The sequence below is a fragment of the Erithacus rubecula genome, assembly GCF_903797595.1.
Source record: "Erithacus rubecula genome assembly, contig: SUPER_Z_unloc_2, whole genome shotgun sequence".
In the NCBI taxonomy this organism is placed as follows: Eukaryota; Metazoa; Chordata; class Aves; order Passeriformes; family Muscicapidae; genus Erithacus; species Erithacus rubecula.
In genome coordinates, this window is record NW_027635860.1 from 12828596 (window position 1) to 12855857 (window position 27262).

Genomic DNA, 27262 nt, shown 5'->3' on the forward strand with positions numbered 1-27262 from the left:
TAAAAGTAGTAAACCTTTAAGACAGATAAAGTGTAAATACTGCTCCATAACCAGAAGTAACTTCACCAATGTCTTTTCCTGTTTAACTTCTTGTGTTATCAATCATAGAATTTCCTTTTTTTTTTCCGGTAGGAATTTCCTTTTTACTTAGGAAGTATATTAGCCATGTGTTATTCCTTAATTTTACATATGAGTGATCCCTCTTTGTATACCTGAGAGCTCCATTTAAGGAAGTTTAATCTGATTCTATTTTGCCCTTTCAAGCACTCCTCTGGCCCTCCTCCAAATATAGGGATGTAGACCATAGTGAGCATAGCTTCAGTGAGATTTTTACAAGCATTTATTACATTTGTCTTGGAGGGAGTCATAAATTAGATCTAAAGTAAGGTTCTTATTCTTTCATCTGTGAGAAAAGTCCTCCCTGTGACCATCCCTTCAATAACAAAGTTTGAAAAATTCTGTGAAGTTAGGATAGATGTCTCCCATCATTTTGTTGCACAAGGGCTTGCCTGAAATCTTAATGCTACTGTCATTCACCATTGAGAGTTGATTTTCTTGATGGTGTCTGGTTTTTGTTCCTAAGTCTTTGTTCTTAGTATGTAAGTTCTTTGTGCCTTTACAATAAAATTATGTCTGTCTTTCGCCAGCAGCAACTAAAATGAAGAAATCAGTATCTCCTCTTGCATACAACCTAAATATCTCTTGGCTTCTTCAAGCTTCTCAGTTGGTATTCAGTGGATGTAAACTGAGATAGAACCCTGGTAAAAGTAAAGCATTTCTTCACCAAAGTTGATTGTGTGAGACTGGTTATTGTTTGCTTTTGTAAAGGCTTTTATAGAAATCTCATTACTTGATACTGCTTTTTAAGGACATTCCTGTGGAATTTTTTTGCAGTATGAAGTTGCATATTAACAAGCATTTGAAAGAAGAAAAACATATCTGTAACATCTGGAATCTCCTGTATAACTACTGGTTACCTTATTCCTCTCCCATAGAGAATTAAAAACATTGTGCAAAGGAAATGCATTTTGGAAAAAAAAAAAGTTTAAGTCATCATGAATGTACAGTGCAACAATGTATGTGAAAGATATTTACCAAGAAATGGGGTCAGTAAAGGTATTACTATATTAGCTGCAGAAGCTTTAAGTTCTCATTAGATTTTATGTTTTCTCATTTGAGGCTACTTTCTCCTTAACTTATCATATAACCTGTTATGTAGCAAGAATGCGTAGCTCAAAGGCAAAGAAAAGGCCTTGAAACAACCTTTTCCGGGGGTTGGCATCCCTGCTCATGGTGTGGGGCTAGAAATTGCATGGTCCTTTCCAATCTAAGTCACTCTCTGAAATCTGTGAAACGCAATCAGTGGGGAAGGCAATGGGTTTAGGTTCCACCTTCTTTTTTGAGGGATGACTGAATGTTGCCGGTGCTCTGAAATACTTTGTGATGGTAAATCTGGGTTAGCTGCTTCTGTGTGAATTTAGCCATGACCTGCAAATTTGGGGTCTTTGTGCTTCTCTCTGAAGTACCTAATATGTTTATCCATTTTGGAAAATAAGTGTTGAGAGTGGGCCCCCTTCAGACTTTTGATCAGTGGTGGCACAATTGTCTTTAGCTGCTGGCAGCTGATAAAGATTTGAGCAACTTAGTATCATGTCTGATTTTTGGAGGACTCACCTAGTGCAGTTTAATCTTAAACCATGGAGAGGAGTTTGGTTGTTGTGTGAGATTATAACTATCACAGGTAGATGCAATTCTGTCAGGAGCAGATTAAGGGGAGAGCATATAACCTGCTGAGCATTATGTTGGCTCTCACCTTCTTTGACTGTGCTTTTTGTGGCTGCCTCAAGTGGAGGAGGCAGTTGACATGCAGGGGGAGAGCTTTGCTCAGGGATGATGACTTTGTCAATCAGCACAGATGAACTTGAAAGATGAGGCTTGGATATGACTGGAGGGATGGGAAGACACCTCTAGCATCTATTGATCTGTAATGATTTTAGTAATGACTTCTCATTAAGATATTTAAGAATTGAAACTTTTGAGCTTTCTAATATATATGTGTACTAGATAAGAGTATTTCCTTGCTGAATGTAGTGGTTACAGATCTAGAATAAGCAACACTTAAGTGGAACTGAAAGTGACTGAAGTAGATTTTTCTCTTGCTTCACATCCCATGTGCAAGTGTATGGGCACATAGGACAGAAGTAAACACTACTTTTTAACACTCCATCAATTATGTAAAGCATTGGTAACTTTGCCTTACTACTACTCACATGAACCACCTATTATTATTTAAGACAGTCTCCATTTCTCAGGAGAAAATCTACATATACCTAAATCAGTGTTAAGATACAAGAAAAATTGACCATAAAATTTCATGCTGTTAATATATCATGGAGTTTCACATATGTTTTCTGTTCACTGGGTCTGGATATGTTTTTCTAGTGACTTTTTAGTTTTTCTGAAATGTTTGGAACACACATTGCTTAAACTGTTGTTTGACCCACCAAAATACAAGAAATGGACAGCTCACAAGTTTTTCTTGACATGCTGAATGAGGGAAATTTGAGTTTTATTCCTGGTTTATTTCTCAATGTTTTTGTGTTTGCAGAAGAGGTACAGTTCCTTTGAAAACTGACAGGACTGTTACAGAAAGGACACTTTTGACTGCTTATCAGTAGAAATTTATTTTCCATCTTAACTATGATGGCAGCAGAATTGATATGTACAAAAGCAAAAGTAGATATTGCATAGGACTTAAAATGTAAGAAGTTTAATTATAATTTTGTTAGTATCTCAGATAGTGGCAGATTTTACTTTTTGTGAAATGTGCAATCATTTGTATTTTTAGTTATGCTTAGAAAATAAATCTTGATAAATCAAATTATTCTTGTTTTAACTTGAGCAGAGATCTTTTACAAGTGATGCGATGCTGTTGGAAAAGTAAATATTAATTAAATGTCATATTTTTTTGATTTCAGGGTATCTTCTTCTACCTAAATTATTTTATTTTGGTGCATATTTTGTAGGAACAAGCTCATGTACCTAATTTTTTTCAAATTAGAGTGAACAATTCCTTAACAAAGGAATGCTTCAGAGGACTTTTTATCTGATTTGACTATGCGAAACAGAAAAATGAGAAACAATCTTATACAACTTTTGTTTTTGTATGAGGTTGCCTTATCAGGTGTTTTCAAGTTTTATTTCAGAGTCTTGGCTATGAGTCATTCATCTTTGTTGAAAAGATACTTTTTGGTAAAATTAGCACTGAAGGGTTATGTCAGAAACATCCATAAAATATCAACTTGTATGTTTGTTCTGTATTTTACATCATAGAATGATGATGCAGTTGTTCTGAATTTTTTTAAAAAAATGTTTTTTTTCTACTTTAAAGTAAGGGACTTTTAAAAATGCTGAATCTGCAGAGGAGCTAATGCCAAATTATTTTTCATGTATAATCGTACTTACTGAAATGTAAGTTAAAATTTAGCTTTTAGATTTATTTCTAGTATTTGCCTTGTTGCCATTGCCTGATCAATTAAGCATATGCACACAATGCTTAAGTTCTTTAAAGCTCTTCTTTTGGAAGTAAGAAGTTGTGACTACATGTCCCTTTTTTTTGTTTGTTTGTTTGGGATTTTTGTTGTTGGTGGGGTTTTTTGGTAGATTTTTTTTCCTGTATTTGTTGTATGAAATAACTTTGTTTTACTGTTGCATTATGTGGAGCTTGGATGTAATTAAGAACAAGAACATCCCCACAGTTTATGATACATTTTTTACTTCCTCAGCTATCAAAACAATGTCTTAGCTGTTTCTTCCCACCAGAACTAGCTAGCTGAGAATCAAGCATAAATGTAAACAAAAAAATTTACTGATAATTTTTACTGACCTGAGTGTACATTTTAAAGATCAAGGACTAAAGTTCCACTAATGTATTTGCCAAGAGGATGCTTTTATTTTCTGGAAAGCTGTATAGCGCTAGCTGAAACATAATGGTTTTATTTAATACTGACATAAAATTAATGAATTACTCAAGTTTCTTGTGTTGCAAGAAGCGTCACTGATGTGGGAATTTTAGACTCAGTGGAATTATTATGAACTCCTGAAAAGTAAATCACAGATGCAAACTTCTATCAAAAATGCATTAATCTAGTATATATGGGCATAATATTTCAGAAATTCATGAGATCTGCCTCTTCATTAAAATAGACTTCATCAGAAACAAGAAATGTTTTAAAGTCACATTTCCTCTTAAACCGTGGAGGGTGACTTGTGGAAGTAAGCAATTGAAAAGCTGATTTTGTTTTATTTCAACAGTTTATTTTAAACAACAGCAAAAAAAAAAAAGTGCAAATGTGAAAATAGCATGCCAGGAGTCTTGCAGGTATATGTAAGCAGTACCTAAATAGTTTAGCTATATATAGATTTGTGATTCTTGTCATCATCAAATTGTTAAACACTTTTGCTTAATAAAATAACTTTTTGAATAATGCTAATTTGTCAGCTCCTGTTCTGATTTTGTCCTGAAAGTTTCCCTTTATGTCTACATCTGTGTCAACTATGCTAAGACATAAGGCTGCCTTTCTCTAGTGGAAGGAGCTGATAGAGCTTCAAGAAAGAATTTGAACTTGAAAGTGTAGACAGGAATAGTGGCAAATCAGTTAATTAAATGTTTCAGGATTTTTTGCAGAGCAATGAGTTATGTTGATATTCAGAAATAATTCTTGGAGTCAAGTAAATTTACATTACAGTGAGGAAAAAATCAAGGAAACAGCTGCATAATGAAGATAAATCTCACAGAGGTTGGGGGAGATAGCAAATTTCCACACTTTTGAGGAAAAGCATAAGAGAGAGAATCAAAAGGCAAGCAGCTCAACAGTGTGTACCCTCTGTTATCACATAGGCTGGCAGAAAATGAAAGTATCTGGCAAAGTCCTCAATATGTATTAAATCAAGCCTAGCATAATAATTTGAAACACAGTACCATTTTTTCTCTTGTTTACAGGATTGTTAAATATTGGAATGGTGGAGTCACCATCCCTAGAGGTGTCGAAGGAAAAACTGCACACAACACTCAGTGTCATCATATGATTTATAAGGTGGTGATTAGTCAGAGGTTGAACTTTGTAATTTCAGAGGTCTTTTACAACCTTGGTGATTCTGCGATCCTGTGATTTTTATGTTGACAAAGAACTTTATGTTCATTTAAACCGCAAAGTGTTATTTTGCTGTTAATAGCATATTTAGTATTGGTAATTGCAGCTTTAAACTACTGAAATTTTTCCCTGTGTAAACTGTCTTTGTATTGAAAGTTCCCTATTCAACTTTTCTTTCAGCCTGGGAACAAATTCTTAGTGTGTAGACAAGCACAAGAATGAGCTTGAGTTCTAAATTTTTATGTTGTATTAGGGACTGAGGTGTGAAATAATAATCTGTCTAGCTACTGTACATTGATTTATCCATTACTTTGTTTAGCTTCTGAATTAATTTGATTTTTTTATTTTAGATTTTTATTTTTTAATTTAGATTTAGATTTTTAATTTTTATTGTGTATCTCCAAGCAAAATTGAAGAGTCTCTGTAAGTCATTGAGTTTAGAGCACTGCTCTTTAGGAAGAATGTGAAGGCACTGGGATGCACGCAGAGGAGGGCAGTGGAGCTGCTGGAAGGGCTGTGCAGTGAGGGGCAGCTGGGCTGTCTGGAATTGTCCATTTTGGAAAAAGGAGTCTCAGGAGTGACCTCACTGCTCTGCAGCTTCCTGGGGAGATTGTTTCAGAGGCAGTTGGGTAATGCCTTAATAACTCTCTTCCTGGTCAATCCAAAAGTGGTCAAGCAGTTGGACTAGGTGATTATTGTGGGTCCTTTTCAATGCAGAATATTCTTTTCATCAATTCATAAATAAATAGATGTATGGTAATTACATTTCAGAGGGCTTCCTGTTGGCTTTCAGCTAAATCTGTGAATACCTGTAAAAATTCCTAGGACTCTGGCGTGTATTCAGTTCAGTGTGTTAACCATGTTACAATCTTCTTTAACTTAATAAACTGAGTATGTTAAAGCAAAACAATCTTTCATTTATAACACCATTCTTCCTACATCATACTATATTCTTTTGTCAGCTACTTTGACATTTAACTTGGTGTTTTAGTTAGGCTGGTATATTTACTTTTTCAAGAGCATTTCAGAAGACTAATTTAGTCTAAATTTGCTTTTATTGCTGCAATATGAAAATATTTTTAAATAGTTTGTTATAAATATATAATATATATAATATATATGATATACAATATATATAATTAATATATATATAATATAATATCTGTACAGGAATATCATGGAATGGTTTTAATTTATCCTCTTTTAGTTGTGTTTTAGGATGGTACTGTCTCTTGCAGAAAAATTTCTAATATAAAGCTATAAACTGGTAGTCTAATACGTATGAGCATTTTTAATGTAATTATCAGTAAAATATTCCCTTGATTTGTTGAAAAGTAAGTGAGAATTGAGAAAGATCACATAGCAAATTATTCTAAATTTTTTGAGTGAAAGCATCTATTAAAAAAAAAAAAACCCAGACTGAAATTGGTAGAAGTCAGAAAGAAATTTGATCACAAATTCGGATTATTCATCACTTTTTTTTTTTTCTTTGTCTTTAAACTGTTGCATGGAAGTAATTTGCAGTCAACTGTTTTTTGTATCAAGCTATTTCCATTCCTCTAAAGAAAGTATGTTTTAATTTTATGCTTTTGGCCCTCATATTAACTACTTTGACAAAATGTTGTTTCCCCCTTTCAGACAGATTTGGTCCCATTTGTCTATCTGTACAGAAACTTGTTTTAAAGGTGATGAATCTTCTAGATGCTAAACATTTGTAAAAGAAAAAAAGAATAACCTAGAACTTTTCCTCTGGAGTCTTATAATTTTATTTCTTCTTTTGCAAATTAAGAACAGTAGCTGTCCATCTACCTAAGAAGAATAAGTTTTTGTATCCCTAAACTAAAGTATCATATATCCTTTCTAAGTCAATATTCAGACTTTATATAATTATAAAGTTTTTTCTTAATTCAACTTGAGAATTATTTTAGAAGAATTTTCTGCATTTATGTATCTTCCTTGAAACAATATAATGTCATTCCATAACAGTCTAATCCTGTATCCTATAAGCAGACTGGCACTATTAGAATGGCAATGGCTCTGCAGAACTGAATTGGTAAATCAGAGTGGAATTACAAGCATAGTATTTGTCTGGAGTGCAGTCTTCGCATAGTGTGGAAACTTTCACAAATCTTAAAATGTGCATATATGACAAAAGTTGCTAGAAGTAGGGATGTGACACTTTACAGTAATTAATGAGCAGACACAATTTTTTTCAGCTATAGTTACAGGTTTTGTGAAGAAAGATGCATATAGTCTCTCATGCAAAGTATTATGAAGAGGTTAAAGAAGACTGTAAAGTCAGGAAATGTGGTTAAAATTTCTTTTTCCTTTGCATCTCACTGAATCACAATTATTTGAGTCCATGTATTCTGTTGATCAAATTTTCTACTATGCAAAGCATTGTAAAACTAGAAAGTGAAAAGTTTAATAATTTTATATGTTTGTGCATTTAGGAAATAAAATGCAATCTCTGTAAAAAGAAAGTCCTTGGAAATTTAGCCCTTCAAGCTGTCCATGGCAGGTAATGGTCAGCTTTTTAAGAACAGTCTTTGCTTAGCTTTTTCTGGGGAGTGAGGAGGAGCCAGTTCTCTCAGAGACTGCTCTATAAAGAGACTAAGATGCCAGTTCTCTAAACAGGCTTCATTTTTATTCATATTTTCTTCATATTTTCTTTTTCCTAGGTTGGCTGAAGACTTTTGATGATTACTTCAGAGATCAGACACAGCACATTTTAAATAACATGGTTATAAAACTACAAGAAGACAACCGAAGGAAATTTATATGGTCTGAGATTTCTTACTTCTCAAAATGGTGGGACGGAATAGATAGCCAAAAAAAGGATGCTGTTAAAAGGTTTGAATATTTAATTTTTCTTCCATGTATCTTGTTTTGAGACTTTGTGTATTTGACTACACCGTAAACTTGAGATTTCACCTGTGATGCAGAATTGCTAGAATAACCAACTGTTTCAGTTCTAACTTTTTGGGCTTGGTTTGGTTTTTCTCCCAGTTGCAAAACAAAAATCTGCTCAGAGAAGTGGAGACAAATTACTGAGTTGCCTGAAAATTTGATTAGAAGTTCCCATGTACAACCATGATCATGTTCAAATTGTAAGGGAGTAGCAATAATAATCTTTATTTGAAATCACACAAGGAATTTATAATAAAATATATATAATCTTTCATACTAGCTGTTTATATATGGTATTATTTTCCTTGTTATATAAAATTTTGTGAGATTTTATTTTGAATAACAATTTGTGAATTTCTTTTGTGTTTAAGTACAATGGGGTTTTATAAATATTCAACTGCTTTACTCTACACCCTGGCTCTTCTTAATAATTTTTAAAATCACAAGTCAAAATGGAATATAGAAGTGAAAAGTTCGCCTAGGCATTGGGACAAGGAAACAGGCTCTTTGGATAAACTGGCAGTATGAATCTAGTTTGGAATTTTCAAAAAGTGGGGACTTCTTTCTTATTTTTATTGGCTTTAAGACAGGAACTGATGGGTCCTTGATGGCCTACTTCTCATGCCCCTCTTCCAGATGCATGTGTTGCACTATGCCTAAAGTGTGTGAGATCTTCACAGCTGCAAAGGTTAGGTAAAGTTGGAAATCTTGGGACCCAGGTAAAAAAAAACCTACATTATAAAAAAAATTATGTGCAGTAGGTAAATGTTATAGCAGAGCTATGTGGGTTTTTTTTCATTAAAAATATCCCTTGGAACAGAGTAAACAGTAATTGATAGTCACTAGGGAGCTATGTGCTCATTTCAGAGGAGTCAGGCGTTGGCTAAGTTGCACTTCAAACTGGAGAAGACTTGGAGAAGCTGCACTTGAGATTATTTTTGTTGCATGCTTTTCATTTCTCTCATGGGTATCATATGTGACTGGCCTAAGTTTTGATGAGTTCACTGTGTTTTTTTCTTGAATTCATTAAACACTTCTATGGTGGTGAACAATGTAAATGCTGAAACTGTGGGGACAACCTGATGCTGGGAGTGCCTTCTTTATGATCACTGACAATAGAGAGACTGGGTTGTCCTGTGACCTGTTTCAAGAGGCATTTTAATGAGGGAGATGTTCTGAAGCCTTTATGAATACAATAAACTTCCAAGATCTATCAGCTCTCTAAAACTCTAAAAAGAATATTAGATCAAAGATGGTGAGATATTAGCAGTGCTTAAAATGTGCTGTGTCTGAGCAGCTTGCTCAGCTGGCCTTCAGTGCTGTCACACATATATTTTATTTTTGTAATCTGTGCAGGAAACAGCCTTCTTCCTCATTAAAAAGAATCTAATATGATACATGCAGTAGAGCTGGTTTTCACTGCACAAGGGCATTAAATATTTCACTGTTCAACAGTTCAGTTTTTCCCTGTTTGATTAAAGAAGTGTAGTGCAGTGGGGAAAGTCGCACAAACAATTTAGATTTTGGAATCACATTGCTGGTAAATGCTTGTTGAGTGTACAGAAATTGATTTTAAGAGTGTGTTTTCGTATGATTTATGTATTTTTCAGGTTAATAAAAGATGGACAATTTGAAATAGTAACAGGAGGATGGGTCATGCCTGATGAAGCTTCTTCTCATTATTTTGCTGTAATTGACCAAATGATAGAAGGACATCAGTGGCTAGAAAAGAACCTTGGTGTGTACATTAATCTAAAATTAAATTATGTTAATACAAGAGTGAATAAGGAAATGCTGTAAAAAAAAACAACTTCTGAGGTACTTGGAAGGTTCTTTTTACTAAGCTTTTCTGAAACATTAAATTGGACCACTTGCAGGAAGAGCTGTGGGATCAAGTCTGGTATTTGCCATTCCTCTTTGCAGATAAAAGTTCCTGGACAAGGTGTATTGAAAAATTTTATGGCACAGAATTTTGTGTTGATCAATGTAAGACATGCATATTATGTTGGCATAACCACATATTAACACTAAATCATGCTGAATTTTAGATCACATGTCTGGTCTAAACAGTCTTTAATTACCTCTTCTGTCTTTTGAAAATCATGACAAAATTCTTAAAACTACTAAAAAATTTCTTCTGCTTTTATGTGGAACTATTCTGCCTACTTTGTGTTCATTAGTTTCTCCTCTGTAAGGATTAAAAAAAAAAAAAAAAAAAAAAAAAAGATTAATATGTAGTAGCAACAATAGTAGTTATAAAGCCTAAACCCATAGTAATGCTAGAATTGAGGAATAACTGGCTGCAGTTATATTGGCTGAACTGTTTTGCTGGCTCTGGGATGTTCTTTTATTTAATTCCATGAGAGAAACTATAGAAAATATGTGTACAGTGACCTTAATAATAAATTCACATTATTTCATCCAATTAACTGAAATTATTTTGGAAAGCTCTTTCGCTGTTTTTCTTAGATTGCAATTTCCATAAACACAGCTTGACATAATTGGAGGGGGAAGGGAAGACCTAAGGGAAGACCTAATAAAAGAGTAATGCATTCCTTTCTGTGTTTCTTGTGGAAAGACGTAGAAAGTACCAAAGGAACCATGTTGATGTATTAAACAAAAGTTACATGTAGCTTCTTTATTTACTAGCATGAAGTTCAGTGAAAAGAGAGTATTAACCAACATGGTTCTATTGATTAACAAACTAATAAATACAAAAAAATTAGTTCTGAAGCCAAAAAGATTAACATTATTTAAATAACAATGAAATTTCTACAAGCTACCACATTTATCTATCCACATCCATTAATTATATTTCAACTTTCTTTTATAATTGCAACGTCTGCAAACTACTTTAAGTGAAGGAGGATGTGTATTAATTAATGATTCTAAATAAAGATATTTGATGCAAATTTGAAGCAATGAAGCAACAAGGAGTACTATTTTTAGTTTTACAAATTTTTTTAGAATGCCTTATTTTAAAATATTTTTTTTTTTTTTGTTTAAGTGTTTCATTCTAGCTTTTATAATACAACAGTTCTGCAGGAGGTTTAATGCTTAATTGGTTGTAACATCTTGGAAATATTGTCTTCAGTACTTTAATTTGAATTATGGGAATAACTTTCTTTGAGTGAAAAATAGAACTTTCTTCCCTTTTTCCTTTTTCTTTTGTCAAAAGGAGTAAAACCAAAGTCTGGATGGGCAGTTGATCCATTTGGGCATTCACCAACAATGGCTTACCTTCTGAAGCGTGCAGGATTTTCCAATATGCTTATACAGAGAATTCACTACTCAATTAAAAAACATTTTTCAACACAGAAGACACTAGAATTTTTTTGGAGACAGAACTGGGGTATGTGCTCTTCCTTTTTTATGTCAATTTATTTTGTTATTTACACAAGTAAAATATGAAGAGAACTTGAATAAGTACTGTGGAAATATTTACAGAAGAGATTTAGCAGAGTTTGTCTAGACCTGAAAATTTTAAACTTCCAATTCTGTTAAAAAAAAAAAAAAGAGGCTTTCATTTTGTTAAATTTAAGAGATTTTTTTTTCTTTTTTTTTTTTTCCTCTTTGAATAGGGGAAATGAAAACATCTGTGAGTTAGGAAAGGCACTAAAAGTAAAACCAATGCTATTGCCATTGTTTGTCTCATCTTCCTTTCTTTTTACTTTTATTTTTGCTTTTACCTGCTCTTTTTTCCCCCCATTTTTTCATGTTCCTTGCAAGTATACATAAGAGAAGTTAAAGGGGTGAAAATTTCTTGTACTTGTTTTCACTTTTTTTTCTTTCTTCTACTATGTGGAAATAAAGTGGAGGAGGAGGAATATTTCAGCTAATTCAAATATTGTGCTAATGAGGCAGTGACAGCAGGGTGATTTGCTTTTGGGTTTTTTCTTCCTTTGTTTTATTTTGATATTTGTTTTTTTAAAGTTGTTATTTTAATCCACTCAAAGTATAAAAGATGTGTTTTATTACTTCTAAGTTTCTGAAAAACACAAGTTTTATCTGGGTAAAACACACGTAATATTTGCTCCTCTGTTTCCCAGTCAGCTGGTGCTTCACTAGAACATTCCAATCTTGGTTGCATCTCTGTTTTTACCCTCTTTATACATATAAGGTACATACAAAAATAGATTCAAGATATGGATATTCCAAATAAGAAATTGCCTTGATGTGGTAACTTTCTAGTACAGTCCTTGGACTGAAAACGAGGAAGTGATTTACTTTTGGCAAATCTGAGAGGGTTTATTTTAAAGTTTTACTCTATTTAATTCCAGATTTGGGATCCAGTACAGATATTCTTTGTCATATGATGCCTTTCTATAGCTATGATATTCCTCATACTTGTGGCCCAGATCCCAAAATCTGCTGCCAGTTTGATTTCAAACGGCTTCCTGGAGGAAGAATAAGTTGCCCTTGGAGAGTCCCACCAGAAGTCATTCATGCTGGAAATGTTCAACACAGGTACAGTTTTCACATACTCCTCAAGGGAATAACTTTAAAAAAATTAATTATACTGGTCAAAGAGGATGTCTGGCACAGCTTGGTGAATTTAGTTCTGTTGTGGTTCAACCCCAGTGAGCAGCTTATCTCCACTAAGCTCAATGCTGCCATGGTGGGTTGGGGAAGAGAATCAGAAGAGTAAAATGAGAAAATTCATGGGTTGGGATGCAGGAGAAGCCTTGGCTCTGTGCAAATCCTGCTCAGAAATAACAAAATCATCTCTCTGTTGTTCAGCCCTGTCATCAGAGCAAATCCCCATCACACCATATTGGCCACTATGACTCTATCCCAGCCTAAACTAGTACTAGTTTTTAAAATAAGCTTGTCATGGGTAAATGCTGCCTATTGCATAATGTAGGGCTTGCTTCTTGGTTGGGAACATAGCTGTTAATGAACATGGAGTGAAAGTTAGAGTTAAGGAAGGGGCATTTTTAAAAATTTTCTGTTCATGGTACGTGAGTCCATGAATGGCACTCAGAGCACAGTCATCTGGTTGGACTCACGGTAGTGGTTTCTGTGATTTTTGTGAATTTTGTGATTTTTATGAACAGTGATCTGTCCCCTGCAAATGAAACACTTCAGGGGCAGCAGGATGTAGTGTGCTGTCACTACAAACAGTGAGATATTTCCCATGGTATATCCTTGAAAACTTGGCAATCTGTGGCCTAATCTTCTTGAAGTGTAAACCTGAAGTTAATCTGATTCTTGTTTCTTTGTGCCTAGGGTGAAAATGCCCATTTCTTAGTGCCCAGGGTGGAAATTCCTATTAAATTCAGGTTTAATTTCCAAATAGAAACACTGAGTTTTGTCACAGTTAAGAATCAAATTTACACTTCCAAAAAATTGCTTCTCAATTTTGAGTAATGGGTGGGGAGATGGGGAGGGAGAGAGAGTAAAGGAAGAAAAGATGGGAAAAGAAACAAAAGAAAGGGCAGTAAGTTAAACTGCCAAAGGTTTTTCCAGAAAATGGTTGTGTTCTATGGTCCTGTTGCTATCTTCAGGCTTCACACTATATCAGATTTCCAGAGTTTAAATTAAGGTACTTGTTTATAATTTATACAAATGTCTGAGTGTGGCAAACATATTGAGGAGAGCAGGGTGACTTTTTGGTCCTTGGTGATGAGGTTTGGAAGTGATGAGTATGAAGCCCTGCATGTCTATGTTTTTTTTCTTGAGTGTAAATTCTGACAAGCATCACAAAAACTTCACTTATACAAAATTCAGTTGCAAAATACTACTGAAGATAAAACCAAAATTTAACAGAATACATTATAACTGTAGTATTTAAAGGTAGAAGTTGGAGTGATGATAGGAAATGGGGTTTGATTAAAGTAGAGGAAAGAAAGATGATGGTGAAAGGAGAAATGTAGAAAAATTGTGACACACAGAGCACCTATTGCATGTGAAGTAAAATTCATATGTCATTAAATCAAAGTTGTAAAAAGAAATATCTTGACTATATATCTTAATTAGTTGAGACTAATATTTGCAGAGGAGCTTGTTTAACAAATACCTGAAACATAGAGGCTATGAGTATAATTTAGTGTCTGCTGGGAATAGTCTTTTTAAGAGTCTTGGTCTTAAATTATTCTTAATCCCTGCACTTCCTAGATGCAACCTTTGCATAACAATCTAAATTAGATCTTGTAAAAGAAATGAGCTTTCACATGTCAAAGGATATTAAATAGTAAGATAAATGAGGCAGGGATGTAGTGAACATATGATCAAGCTGAAGCGATTATCATCTCAATATGTCTCTGAAACTTTATATTTTGCATCATCTCTTTTTATATATAAGCAGTTTTGGTGTCTAATGTGGAGTTGAAACATCAGTATGCTGTATGATACCTATAGAAAAAGTAAAACTAACACCTGAGTTGGAAGCCTGGATTACTTACACTTGGACCACTGGAATCACACTTTTAGTATCTAGTTTCACATAAAATCACTAAAACAGAAAGTAACATTTTGATGGAGAATTCTAAAACGCTTCATGTATTTTTTGAGAAAGTTGGAATACTGTAGGCAACCAGAAACCATTATTGACTTAATCTCTGGAATAACATGTTTTGCAGTTGTTATGGTGAGGAGGTGCATAAGTTCCAGAATTGAAAAATCTAATTTTACATCATAAGTTTTCCAAGGTTGTAGGTTTGCACCACACTAATAAATCTGCCTCTTATCTCTGATTGCTTTAAGACTAGAAAAGTACAGGACATTCATGGATTTGAAAAAGCTGCTTACTTTAGAGACCAGGTTTAGATCACTGACCTTTTTTTCAATGCCAAGGCTGCAACAAAGTTAATAAAACCCAGATCTTGAATACTCAGCTGGGACTGTGGCATTTGATTTCAATACTGTTATGGTCTTGCATCTAACTTAAAGAGCTGCTAAGTTGAAAACTTCAGGCTAGTAGTTGTTGTTGGATTTTTCATTGCCTTGCCACACAAGTTTTGGCCTGGTAAGAAAGAATGAAGCAGCAACCTAATTGAAAACCTGTACTTGTTAAATTACACTTCATAACAGCTTAGGTTATAAAGACTACTACTGCATTTTCCCTGCAACCTTATCCATAAACTTGATGAAGGATGAAGTTTTTCACACTAGGAAGAAAAAGCAGCTGAGTTTTGTTTATTTTCTTTTTTTTGTTTGCTTGGGTTTTTTTGTTTTGTGGTTTGTAATTCTTTTGTTTGTTTGTTTTTTTGGGTTGATTTTTTTTTCTTGAATGGAAATGGGTTGTTCTCAGAAGCACAGTTTGTTTTGGTGTGTTTCTCTCTCCCAGGCATGAAATATGAGAGAATCTTTACTGCAAGTTATGTACTTCAGAGAAGGGTAGAGAATGTACTTTCCTCTTCACCAGATACCGTTCAAAAGTCCATTTTCCCCCCCCAGCCTTTTTATCTTTATGGTCACATGATATGGTCACTTGGTGATTAATGTCTGTGATTGCCTACTCAGTTGGCTATTGCTCCTCTCCCTTTAACATAGGAAGGGTCAAACCCAGCCATTAATTGTTAATTGTTTTGGTATTTATTTACTCAAATACTTGGGTGTTGCATTAAAAGTAGATTTCCTTTACTTGCAAAAGGTCTCAAGCACTCAGTGATAATCTGAAAGTTTGAAAACAAAAAGTTTATCAGGCCTAATCCTCCTGCATGGTTTTCAGATTTTCATTCAGGTAGGTAGGATACATATCAAAATGTATCAAAACCAAAATTCTGTTTCCACAGAGAACAATAAGGAAAAAAATTGATGAGACTCAATGGAATATTTTTTTTTTCTCCAAAAATATTTCTCTTGCATTCACAGTACTCTGTCTGGAGCTTTCTGCTGGCACTTTCACACTCCTGTGTGAATTAATGATTTAGGAAGTATTTGGAGAAACCTAGAAGGATATATCTGAATTGATGGCCTTCAGTGTTTTTGCAATTAAAAGTGGTTTATATTGCAGGAAGATTTTGCTCTCCTCTTAAAAATGTGTAATAATCCCACAGTTATCAGTACTTTAACAAAGGGAGAGCAGCAATACTGATGAATTTTGCAGGATATTTGGAAAGAAACCAGAGGAGGACTTTGAAGAGAGATGTCAAAGTCAAATAACTTTGTAACCCGTGTTTTTTAAGAGCCTCAACACTAAAATATGTTTTCAGCCATAGCCTGTATGTGGAAAATTTGAGTTAGACTGGCTCCTTAGAAGGAAGCATTGCCAAGTCTTGTGTTGTGCCAATTTTTCTGGTAGCTACTTGGTGAGGAACCTTTTTTGTTTAAATCTGTTTAAAACCATGGGAATGATTGAATGGTAATCTGGACTATAAATCCACTAATAGACAGGGGATGGGAGCAAGCCACTAGTTGGGTAAATTCTAGTCTCATTAAAGCTCTGTAGATCCTTAGCTAAAGTTAATATTGTGCCCCCTTTCTCCAGAATTCAGTCAGACCTTGTGTTTATACAGTACTTCTGCAATCAGATGCATAAGTAACCCTGACGTGCTTTTTGAAGAAATAGGGGTTTCAAATATATTGGACTAGAATTTCTGCATAAGTATTTATACAGCAATTCTTCAAGAGCACGAGTTGAAAGGTGATTTTGCTAGATCATCTATTAAAAAGACATGAAAAGACAGAAGAACTTCATTAGAATCTGAATATTTCTACTATTTTGTCTTTAAAGCCTTGAAATTTGTATTTCTGTTTTCTTAAATATGTTACTATGGTTTATATTTCCTATAGGAATAATTTAAAATCTAAATTTTAATTTCATTTATATCTAAATTTTAATTAGAGAGTATCAGCATCTGAAGATGCTGATATTAATTGTGACTTGGAAGGGGAGGTTTGAAAATGGACTTTCCCAGTAACCTAGATATCAGACTTGTGATTCTTAATATATTGCTGCTATGGAACTGTTAGTTTACCAATCCTAGGATTAGTAGGTGCCAAAGTATAATTCTGCAGTTTTTTCTGTGAGTGCATGTGTGGGTATTTTGTTTCTGGGTTGACTGGGGTTTTTTTTAAGGCCAAAAGCATAAAAGTGGGTTTAATTTTTCAGGACTCAAAGATTCAAGAGAGATGGTTCTAAGACATGTAAGATGCTGGGTGAAGGGAGAACAGTGACTTTTAGCAGCAAACTTCCTCCTGAAATTTTTTATTTTTATTTTTAAGGCAAGAGTTCCTCAGAGATTAATTTGCGGGCAAGGGCATGAAGATATGAAAAAAGTATTGAAGGAGGGTGCCAGAGGGGTTACGAAGATCTTGCTTATTCTTGTAAATAGGGACTGGAGAGGATTAGGATTGTTATCTGAACGTAAAGCAGGTAAACATAATTCAAACTGTAGGTTAGTTTCAGCACAGACACAAATTGATCCAGACAGCCCTACTGCTTGAGATGAAGCTTGATAAACTTACTGAAGGATTTAATTAACATGATGTTTGCAACAATGGTAGGTTGGATAAGGTGTCCCAGTGGGGAGAATTGCATCCAATATTTTGTTACAAAGTGAGATAACAGAATTTTATATGTCTTGTTTAGGGTCATCCTAATGTACAGTTTGGTATATAAGAATTATCTCGCCAAATGCTCTTAATTGCTCTTATTTTTTTCTCTCCTCAAGGGCTTGGATGATATTAGATCAGTACAGGAAGAAGTCAAAGCTTTTCCGTACGAAGGTTTTGTTAGCTCCACTTGGAGATGATTTCCGCTACACCGAGAGCTCAGAATGGGACCAACAGTACCAGAATTATCAGAAGCTGTTTGATTACATGAATTCTCGCCCTGAGTGGCATGTTAAGGTAAACAACACATTTTCTGGTTTGTGGAGAAGACAGTACTTCCCAATATTCTGAGATTCTTCATGGAAAAAATAATTGTGGATAAGTTTTGAGTGTTTTTTTGAATGTGAAACTTCATATATTATTTAACACCAAATTGATGTGTCATGGTAGCTTACTTTTTTTTTGCCTTTACTATCTTCTCTTGCCCCAAAACAAAAGTTTTAATACAAATGGTTTGAAAACTATATGTAGTTTCCAAACTAGATTAATTTAGAGAACAGCTAGCAGGTTTAATAGTTTCCTTAGTGCTTCTGTTTTCACAGGGTTCAGGTATTTTTACTTAAGATTCATTATACTATTAAACTATTATTAAACATTATACATTAAACTATTATATTTTCTTATTAGAAGTTCAACAAGATTTTGCTGCTTTATGTGCATCCTCTCAGTTATACATCCCAAAAAGCTAAAAAATCTTAAGAGATGCTATTGCCAGCACATCTTGTTGAATACAATAAAATCTGAGACTGTCCTGGCTACAAAATGACTGAGTATACTAACACAATTGTCAGAGGATGTACCAGTTCAAATCAACAATTATGTGTAAGAGTTAAAACACACACTCATGTGCTCTAATGTGTAAGCTGATGGCCCTAGGGACTTCTTCCACTATACATGTTCTCTGTATTCCAACAACTTTTCATCATTTTTCGGCATGACAATAACAAATGGGAGCCACAGCCTTGGGTTTTTTGAGTGCCACTTGAGAGTGCACTTTTTCTGCTTTCACATTTAGGCTTTTTTTTTAAACCAAGTCTGGTATCTTTCAAATGGTTTTTATGTGCATCTACTTTTCCTTGTCTTTTCTGAGATCTCCCCAGAGTCTTCCAGCTGTGCCTGTAGTACGTTATTATTTCCTGCTGACTTCTGGACATGTGTTCTGCCTAAGAAAGATGATTTATTGGGATTATATTTTCATCTGGAAACTGGATTTTGTGTGTTTCCCATGGGATGTTAGTGGCATGATGTATGGTGAAGGACTACTATGTCTTAGTGAAAGGTGATAGGCCTGGAGACTACTCTCCAAAATTTTAAAATCTAAAGTCTATCTTTTAAAACTAAAGCTTGCTGCTATCACTAGCTTTATTTCTATCAAAAAATGTATGTACTGTACTCTTTGGATACTAACTGCAACATTCTTCAGTAGTTCTTCCTAACCTCAGCTGGATGATACTGTCTGCAGGGCAAAAACTGAAGCCCTGAATTCATTCTTCAAGGAGCAGTGCTGTCCTGGGATCTCTGAAAGTTCCTTTTCTGAAAGGTTCTTCTGCTCAGCCCGTTGTCAAGGAATCTAGCAGTCTACTTCATTAGGCCAGGTGTGCCTATCTGGAGTCATATTAACCTTTGGTTCCCTCATGAAGCATTCAACCCTTTTTCTGGTTTTTAATACCCAGACAAAAAGATACAAAATCCATTGGGTCTGCCACTTCATGCCTAGGGTATTTTGAGCAGCTGGTATCAGAGCATTTCTCTTTTCTATTTCTATCTCCTATTCAGGTACTTAGGTTTTTCTCTCTCTGGTTTTGTCGTGTATTTTTTTTTCCCCCTTTCTTAGTTGTTTGTTACCTGACTGTTGGGTTTTTTTTTTTTTGTGTTTTTCTGTTTGGTTTGGATTGATTATTTGTTTTGTGTGAAACAGATGTCATTTATTCTCAAAAATATGAACTGAAATGCAGAGCTTTCAACTCTTCTACTTTCTTCTTCAACTTTCCCTAGTGGAATGTAATTCCACAGGCAAGTAACAGGACATGCTTAGCTATGTAAGAATATAGATTACATAAAGGAAGAGTTCACATTTCTGAGATGCCTGGGACATTGCTGCTTACACAAGGAAGTGCCTACTCTGCCTTTTGATCTGAAGAGAGATTAATTCTTTCAGACAGCTCTTTGTGAAGTTTATCTACAGATTCTCCTGCCAGCCACTATTCTGTTCTAAAAGTATGTGGTACATCATTGTAAAATGTACCTATTTTGCTCTTGACAAATTCAATCTCCTATTCAGACATCTCCTTTGCATCTATTATACATTAATTAAGCTGAGTCTTTTTCTGTGTCAGTAGAAGACTACCAGGTTATTTCACTGTTTCCATCCATCAGACTGATGCTTCCTCTGGTGTGGTTTTATCCTTGGATTCAATGCAGAAGTGAGATCATCTCTGTGCCTTCTCTTGGTGCATTGGTTTTGTTTTTTGTTTTCTGCTTACAGGTACCAATGACAGTGAGGGAAAAGATCTAGTATCCTATAAGTGCCTGTTAAGGCAAGGTTTTCACTAATGGTAGGATTTCAGGGGCAATATTTATCTTTCTCTGCTTTACTGCAGCTTAAAATGGCAAGATATCATTGTACCTACCTAGAAAATACTTGGATGAACTGAATGACCCTGAAGTGAAAGTGTTTGGGTTTTTTAAATGATTAAAAGATATGATTTTGTTATCATAGTGATAGTCTGATAATCTTTATACTTCAAGTCACTTTAAAAAGTTTTTTACTAAAACTTGGTTTTGGTAAATTGTAGCATGCTACATTGTTTACTTATTAAAAATAATAATAGTACTGGGAAACAAAATTGCTTGATATTATCATTATAGTTTATGGTGAAGATATTTCTGGTAACATAATATGGTCTTCTATCCTTACAGCTTCCACTAATTTTTTTTTCACTTTCATTCAAAATCCATTTTGCCAGTTATGCCTTTTTAAAACAACTTTTCTCAACACTAACAACATCAACAGAAATAATTAATTTTCTTTTTGTTTTTTTTTTTTTTTGTTGTGCTCCTGAATCCTGAGGATACCATTTTTTGACCTGTCTTGTAAAGATCTGCTATTACCATGCCTGAGCATTTTTAAAAATGACAAAATAATTAATTTCTTTTTATACTCCCACTTACTACATCTCTAAATACAATTTCTTTGTACAGAGTTTAAGGAACCAGTTTCTTAAAGCAAATGCTATTTTTTTTTTTAATCAACAGTCATCTTTTGGCTTTAGCAAGATCTGGAGCACAAGACAGTTAATTTTGAAAATACAGGATTAGTAGAATTATAATTTTGTTGCATTGCATTAAATTTCTTACTTAGCTCAGACAGCTACTTGGGTAATTTTGAGTATTACTTAGCTCATGTATTACAAACTTACTTGTAAGACATGAAATAATTTTTCACTTTTTTTTTTAACATTTAGATATTATTTTATATATCCATCTAAATTTAAAAAAAAATCATATTTCGTGAGTTGTAGAATGGTTTTGATTGGTGGGGTTCTTTAAAGCTGTCTCCTCCAATTGCCCTGCAATGAGCAGACATCTTCAATTAGATCGGATTGCCCAGACCCATTCAACCCAGCCTTGAATGTTTCCAGAGATGGGGCATCCACAGCCTCTGTGGGCACCTTGAGTGCATTGCCTCTCTCATGTTAAAAGCTGTCTTTATATCTAGCCTGAATCTATCCAGTTAGTTTAAAACCACTACCTCTTGTTTCAGCACAAGCTAAAAGCCTGTCCTATCTGTCTTGCAAGGCCCCTTTCTGTACTGGAAGGCTGCAGTAAAGGTCTCCCCAGAGCCCTCTGCTCTCCAGGCTGAGCTGCCACACCTCTCTCATCTTCTTCTTGTGGGGAAGGTGTTCCTCTGATCACTTCTGTGACTCTGCTCTGGACATGCTCCAACAGATCCATCTCCTTTTACTGAGTTTAAATGCCTTTTTTGAGAATACTTCTTGTATTGAGTTTTGAAATGTTATCCAGCTTGTCTGAAAAATGTGTAGGGGAATTTTAAAGATTCTTAGGATGGGTTTTCTGCTATAAAGCTGCTGGAAGAGTGGCATGTTTCTCAAATGTATATGGAACTAAGCATATTCATTCTCTTTGTATTTTCTGCCTAATGAAAATTGAACCTTGTTACAGTACTTTTAATTTTCATTCAGGCCCAGTTTGGAACTTTATCTGATTACTTTGAAGCTCTGCGCAAAGAAAGCAATTTGGGTGAAAAGAGCAGCAATTCACTTTTTCCTGTTTTAAGTGGAGACTTCTTCACCTATGCAGACAGAGATCATCATTACTGGAGTGGGTACTTTACATCACGACCCTTCTATAAACACCTGGACAGAGTCTTGGAATCCTACATAAGGTAAATCCTTCCATCCAGTGAATTCATAAGGTATTTCATGGCACACAGGAGAGAAGAATGTGGAAGTATTTGTCATGGTTTTAACCTCAGGCAGCCCCTTGCTCACTCCCCCACCAGCAGGACTTTGAGGAGAATTGGAAGGGTCAGAGCTACAAAACTCATTAATTGAGACAAAGGCAGCTTAATAGGGGAAGCAAAAGCCACACATGCAATCAAAACAAAGTAAAGTAAAGATGGCTATAGTGTGAACATTTTTAGAGAGAAGTACAAAGGTGTGAATTTTACAAAGGTTCTGAGAGGAAGCTGAGAAATAGCCAGGAATGTTGTATACCAAGTGATCTAAGACTACTCTTCTGAAAACTGTCTGCATCTTCTTTAAAGAAAAAAAAATTGTTGCTGAATTTTGGTAATGGAGTATTTAAGTGGTTCTCCCTTGTAGCAGACATAAGATAATTTAAGTCTGTTATAAAGCTCCAGAAAGAAATCTAGGGCAGATGGCTATGATGTAAACCCTGAACAATTCATATACAGCCTTCCTTAAGGACTACAATGTTTTGCTGTAATGGATGCTGATAATAGAATGAGCAAGAGAGGTGTGGAAAGCAGCATTTCCAAGAGATCTTGGAAAGTAGTGTTTTGTAGGCAGATACAAGTACCTTTCAGAAGAACTGTATCTAGCAGAGCTTGTTTTACTTTTTCCAAGGAATCCAGTTTTTCCTGTGGTAAAGTGGATGATTCATCACAGGAATATTTAATTTTCGGTGAAAACAACATTGTTTAATACTGCTGTTGGAGAAGACAAGATGAACAAGAGAACAGGAAAAGGCAGAAAGATGATGTTCTTCTAAATTGAATTATCTAGTTAATTGTTTTTTTATAGTTTTGATTAATTTTCTTTCTGTCTCTTAAAATGAACCAAGGATTTAATTTCCTTCTGCTTGATCATAGTCTATTTTTTCAAGATTTTTAGGTGTAATTACTTTATTGTCATTTGCCTGATTTTTATTGCATAGATTGCAGAAAGCTTCATATGAACTTGTTAGTAGTATTTAAAACTTTACATTATTAAAGAGATTTCTTCGTTTAAATATTTCATTTGCCTTCAACTTCTGAAAAATGTATACGTAAAGAATCTCTGGAGAAACACAAATCTGTCAATGTTCTTATGTATTAAAGTACAGCTTAAAAAAGCACCTGGGAAGTCTTTTTCATTATCCTTTGTAAACAATGTGGAGGAGCAGAATGTATAGATGTATTCTCTTTTTTTTTTTTAAATCAGTATTTTTTGTCAGTTTTGTTTTCAGAAATCATGAGAAGCTTCATGAATCTCACACTAGCTATGAGAACAGAAGGAGTAGGAGTTTTACCTTTCATTTTTTATTTCTTTAATGTCAAAGGAAATACAGTAGGATCATATTTAATCCTCAAACTCGTGATAATTATTTCTATGGTATTTTTGAGCTGACACCCATCTATCTGTCTGCCTGGTGTTTGTCCATATTTGTGAGGGAAGGAAGCCATGAAGGTAGAAGGTGAATTTGCAGAAAGTGAATACATGTGTGTGTGTTTTTTACCAAGGATGAATGTTTTTAAGTTCTAGCAATACTAGAATTAGGTAGCACTGCCCTGTTACTTAATAGCCAGGAAATAGTGTTTTGCCTCAGGACCCAATATGGAAACTAACCATTTAAACAAGAAAATAATTGGTTATTTAAGATTTTTCCTGTTTGAAATTAGGTTTTTTTGTGTAGTAAAGAAGTGAAAAAAAGCTCAAGGATTTTATAATAGAGATTGACAGTGATTTGAGACATTATTGATTTTTTAATCTGAAGTGAGAGATGGATGGATTGAAGGACTTTAAAGGGTGAAAAAATTATTTAATGTAATGAAAAGATAGAAACAACAACAGCATAGTTTGAGACAAGTTATGGACACAATCTGTGGTTTTGTTAATTACTGATGTGAGCAGGTAAACATTACAGTAAATCTGCTAAAAAATTATTGAAATAATTTAGAAGATGAAGACTACAGTGATACTTTTAACTATACAGATGGATAGAACATACTACATCTTGAGATTTCAAAATCTCTTGGAAAAATTACATATATAGGTTAAATATAAACCAGACCTGGGTAAGGTGAGCTAGTGTAGGCCTTGACAAATCCGTGAAGCAAATTTTGGTCTATTTGCAGTGTTCTGTCAGGGACAGATAATACAAATTACAACAAAGTGGAAAATTTCTGGAAACCGTTAGGTCAGCTGCAGTAGTTTGAAACAGGGGTGAGAAAACCTAGGCTTTATACAGCTTTTATGGAAAGGTATTATGATGCTTACCTGTAACCTGAAGCATTCTCTAACACAGTGCTGTATTTCTGAGTGTCATTGACCATTGGACCATTTTACTGTTTAGAAAAATATTGAGACAGGAAAGGAAAATTCGGCATCTGAGAACTTCATCTGCATCCCTATAAATAAAAAAGAAAATTAAATTAATATCAGTTGTGGGGAGGGAAATCTTCCCTTATTTTAAGGAATAAAATTTGTTGTGTTCTCTTCTTTATAGCTAAGTTAGGTCTGTGTTAACTCAATTTTTTTAAAAAAAGGTAAAATGCTTTTGAGCAGGGTTTATTCACTAGATGAATGCAAATCTTCTGCCTTTTTTCAACAAAAAGTTTTGTTTTTCTTTCAAATTAAGCTGCAGTAGAACAAAGTAGGAGGGATACACAGAAGTAGGAATTTGCACTAAAATTTAAATTACAGTGATTAAGGTTAATCTAGCACTGGTAATTAAATATAGTAATTATAATTTTGTAACACTTTGGTTTTGGATGTAGCTTATGAGCGATTGTCTAACATGTAAGAGCAAAATCTCATCCTGTTCATGAAATGTTGACAATATGAAAATAGCTCAGGCTATTACATTAACAGTGCACCTTTCTGTTTACTTGGGTAGGTGTTAGTTGCAGTTTTTCTGTAACTGTGACCTATGTGTTGTATTAATATGAAGAGAAAACCAATCTAAAGGAATTTTTCATGCATAGTCTGAAAAACAAGGGATTTTTATTATTTTTTTTGTTGTATTATATTTAAAATTGAACACATACCCTCACTGGCAACTTGGGTAAATGAAAAAGTTAACTTATTTTCCTTTTTTGAAAATTTATTACTTGCATGCCTAGAAGTTGTAATATTACAAGAACATATGTTGTTGTGATTTCTTTGCTTTTTGTGTCATTAACCTGTATCGCCTTTGTTACTTCAATTACTTGAGAAATGTTCATTAACCCCTAATAAATTTTGAAAGATAATCTGACACTTTTCAGGCTTTCTGTAAATAGAACTGTAACATTTTAAGAGAAGATAGGAAAAGAGTTAATAGTTGTTTTTCCTGGATTTGTACAGGCATTTTTGTGAATCAAATATCCATAATAACTGGCAATTATGGGGATATTTTTGTGAAATAAATTTAGATTTTCATAAAGCAAGTGACAATCTGGTGGTAATATTTTAGTGCTAGACTTTTGCAACAGATTTAGAAGAGAAAGGATCTGCATTCCATTCAGCATAAGGGTTTTTGACTCTAGTGTTCTCTTTATTGAGGTAAATGTATAGTGAGTGGGTGCATGAGATGCTTAAGCCTTTAGAAGAATTTAGTTTGCTTTAAGTGTGAATGGAAGAATAGATATTTGATAATGCACAGATTAGTATATTTGCTTAAAATAAATTTATTTCATTAATAAGTTGTTTTTGAAATGGGAATTGTATGTTTTTTGTAAGGCACTTTATCTGTACTGTGAGGTTTTAACACCAAATCCATTTATCTCACACATTTATGAGTATCTCCGTTTGTGCCGTCATATTTTTATTTTCAAGGTCCATTTTCCATCACAATTCTTGCAGGAAGAATAAGGTTTACAGAGCTCACAGAACTATTTACAGTTTATTCCATAGACCATATGTGTATTGCTTTCTGTATTTTAATGCTGCATTAATTCTTGATTATTCTCTGCAATTCCAGGGCGGCTGAAATTCTCTACTCCTTGGCTTTAGTACAGTCCAGTAAATCTGAGAAGATGAGTGTATTTCCTTCTGTGGGTAACTATAAATTGCTGACAGAAGCTAGAAGAGACCTTGGACTCTTCCAGCATCATGATGCTCTTCCAGGAACAGCCAAAGATTGGGTAGTTGTGGATTATGGCACCAGGTAATTTATTATAAATACATAATCATAATTTCCTTTTGCATTTTTAGAACTGAAGTGTTTATTTCAGACATACAGATTTGATACAGCAACATACTCCACTGAAAGTGTAGAGGTGCTGTATATTAGAAGTGGATTTGATTACCCATGCTCTTCATTTATGAAATATTTTTTAACTCTCTAAGTAAGGATTTGATGTCTAAACAAAATTTTGATATTTCATAAGGTAGACACATTACTGAGATTTTCTTAATAACAGAATTTTCTGCATATTGGAATGTTATGAACTAGCAAATTTGATTCATTAAGGTGGTGATGGTAGACTGCTGATAGAGCATGTTCATTAAGTAATTGTTTTAAATGCATCTAAAATATTCTTTCTTGTATAAAACTATCATGACTACTATTTTTTAATTCCATATTTTTTATCTACTAGATCATAGGTATTCACAAATCAGTTATGAGAGAGTAAAATAAAGGCTTTTTTCACTTTACAAATAAAATTATCCAGCTCTCTGTATTTAGAAATTTGTAGACATTTCAGTAGTTTATATAGTTTATATTTTTTGTGTTTCTGATTTTTCTCTTAATCCTATGTAAACACAGTCTTGACTTTGTAATCAGTGTTTCAGGCTTGTCTCCACTATAGAAAACGAAAATCAAATATACAAATTGCAAACTTTTCTAAGACTGGCATTTTGAAAAGATAGTATTGTAAGGATACACTTTTGGTAGCACAGCATACAGGAGGAGATGTACCTCACTTTCAGTATGCAAGACAAGAATATAATTCAGAATATTTTTGCATTCTGGTCACCTATTGCACCCAACTGTTCTTAATTTCATGCTATATTGATGGTAGAAATTTTATTTATTTTTCCACAACTCATATGTTTGAGTTTTTAATGTTTTTAAATTTTGGTGTTACAACATTGAATAAAACCAGTTGAAAACTAACTAAGATTTTAAATATTTTAACAGGCTTTTCCATTCAATAATGAATGTGAAGAAAGTGATTATTGACTCTGCTCATA

The 27262-nt window shown here is 34.0% G+C and overlaps 1 protein-coding gene across 1 annotated transcript in view; it reads left to right on the top strand.

The window, feature by feature from the left end:
* MAN2A1 (mannosidase alpha class 2A member 1) overlaps positions 1-27262 on the top strand; it is a 107119-nt gene that overhangs the window by 26742 nt on the left and 53115 nt on the right. Inside the window, exons 4-11 of the mRNA XM_079331052.1 lie at positions 7835-8006; positions 9674-9801; positions 11242-11415; positions 12344-12530; positions 17681-17858; positions 21824-22026; positions 26046-26231; positions 27210-27262. The exon at positions 27210-27262 is cut by the window's right edge and continues 62 nt beyond it. Of these exons, the coding sequence (XP_079187178.1) occupies positions 7835-8006; positions 9674-9801; positions 11242-11415; positions 12344-12530; positions 17681-17858; positions 21824-22026; positions 26046-26231; positions 27210-27262 (1281 nt within the window). The remainder of the gene's footprint in view (positions 1-7834; positions 8007-9673; positions 9802-11241; positions 11416-12343; positions 12531-17680; positions 17859-21823; positions 22027-26045; positions 26232-27209) is intronic.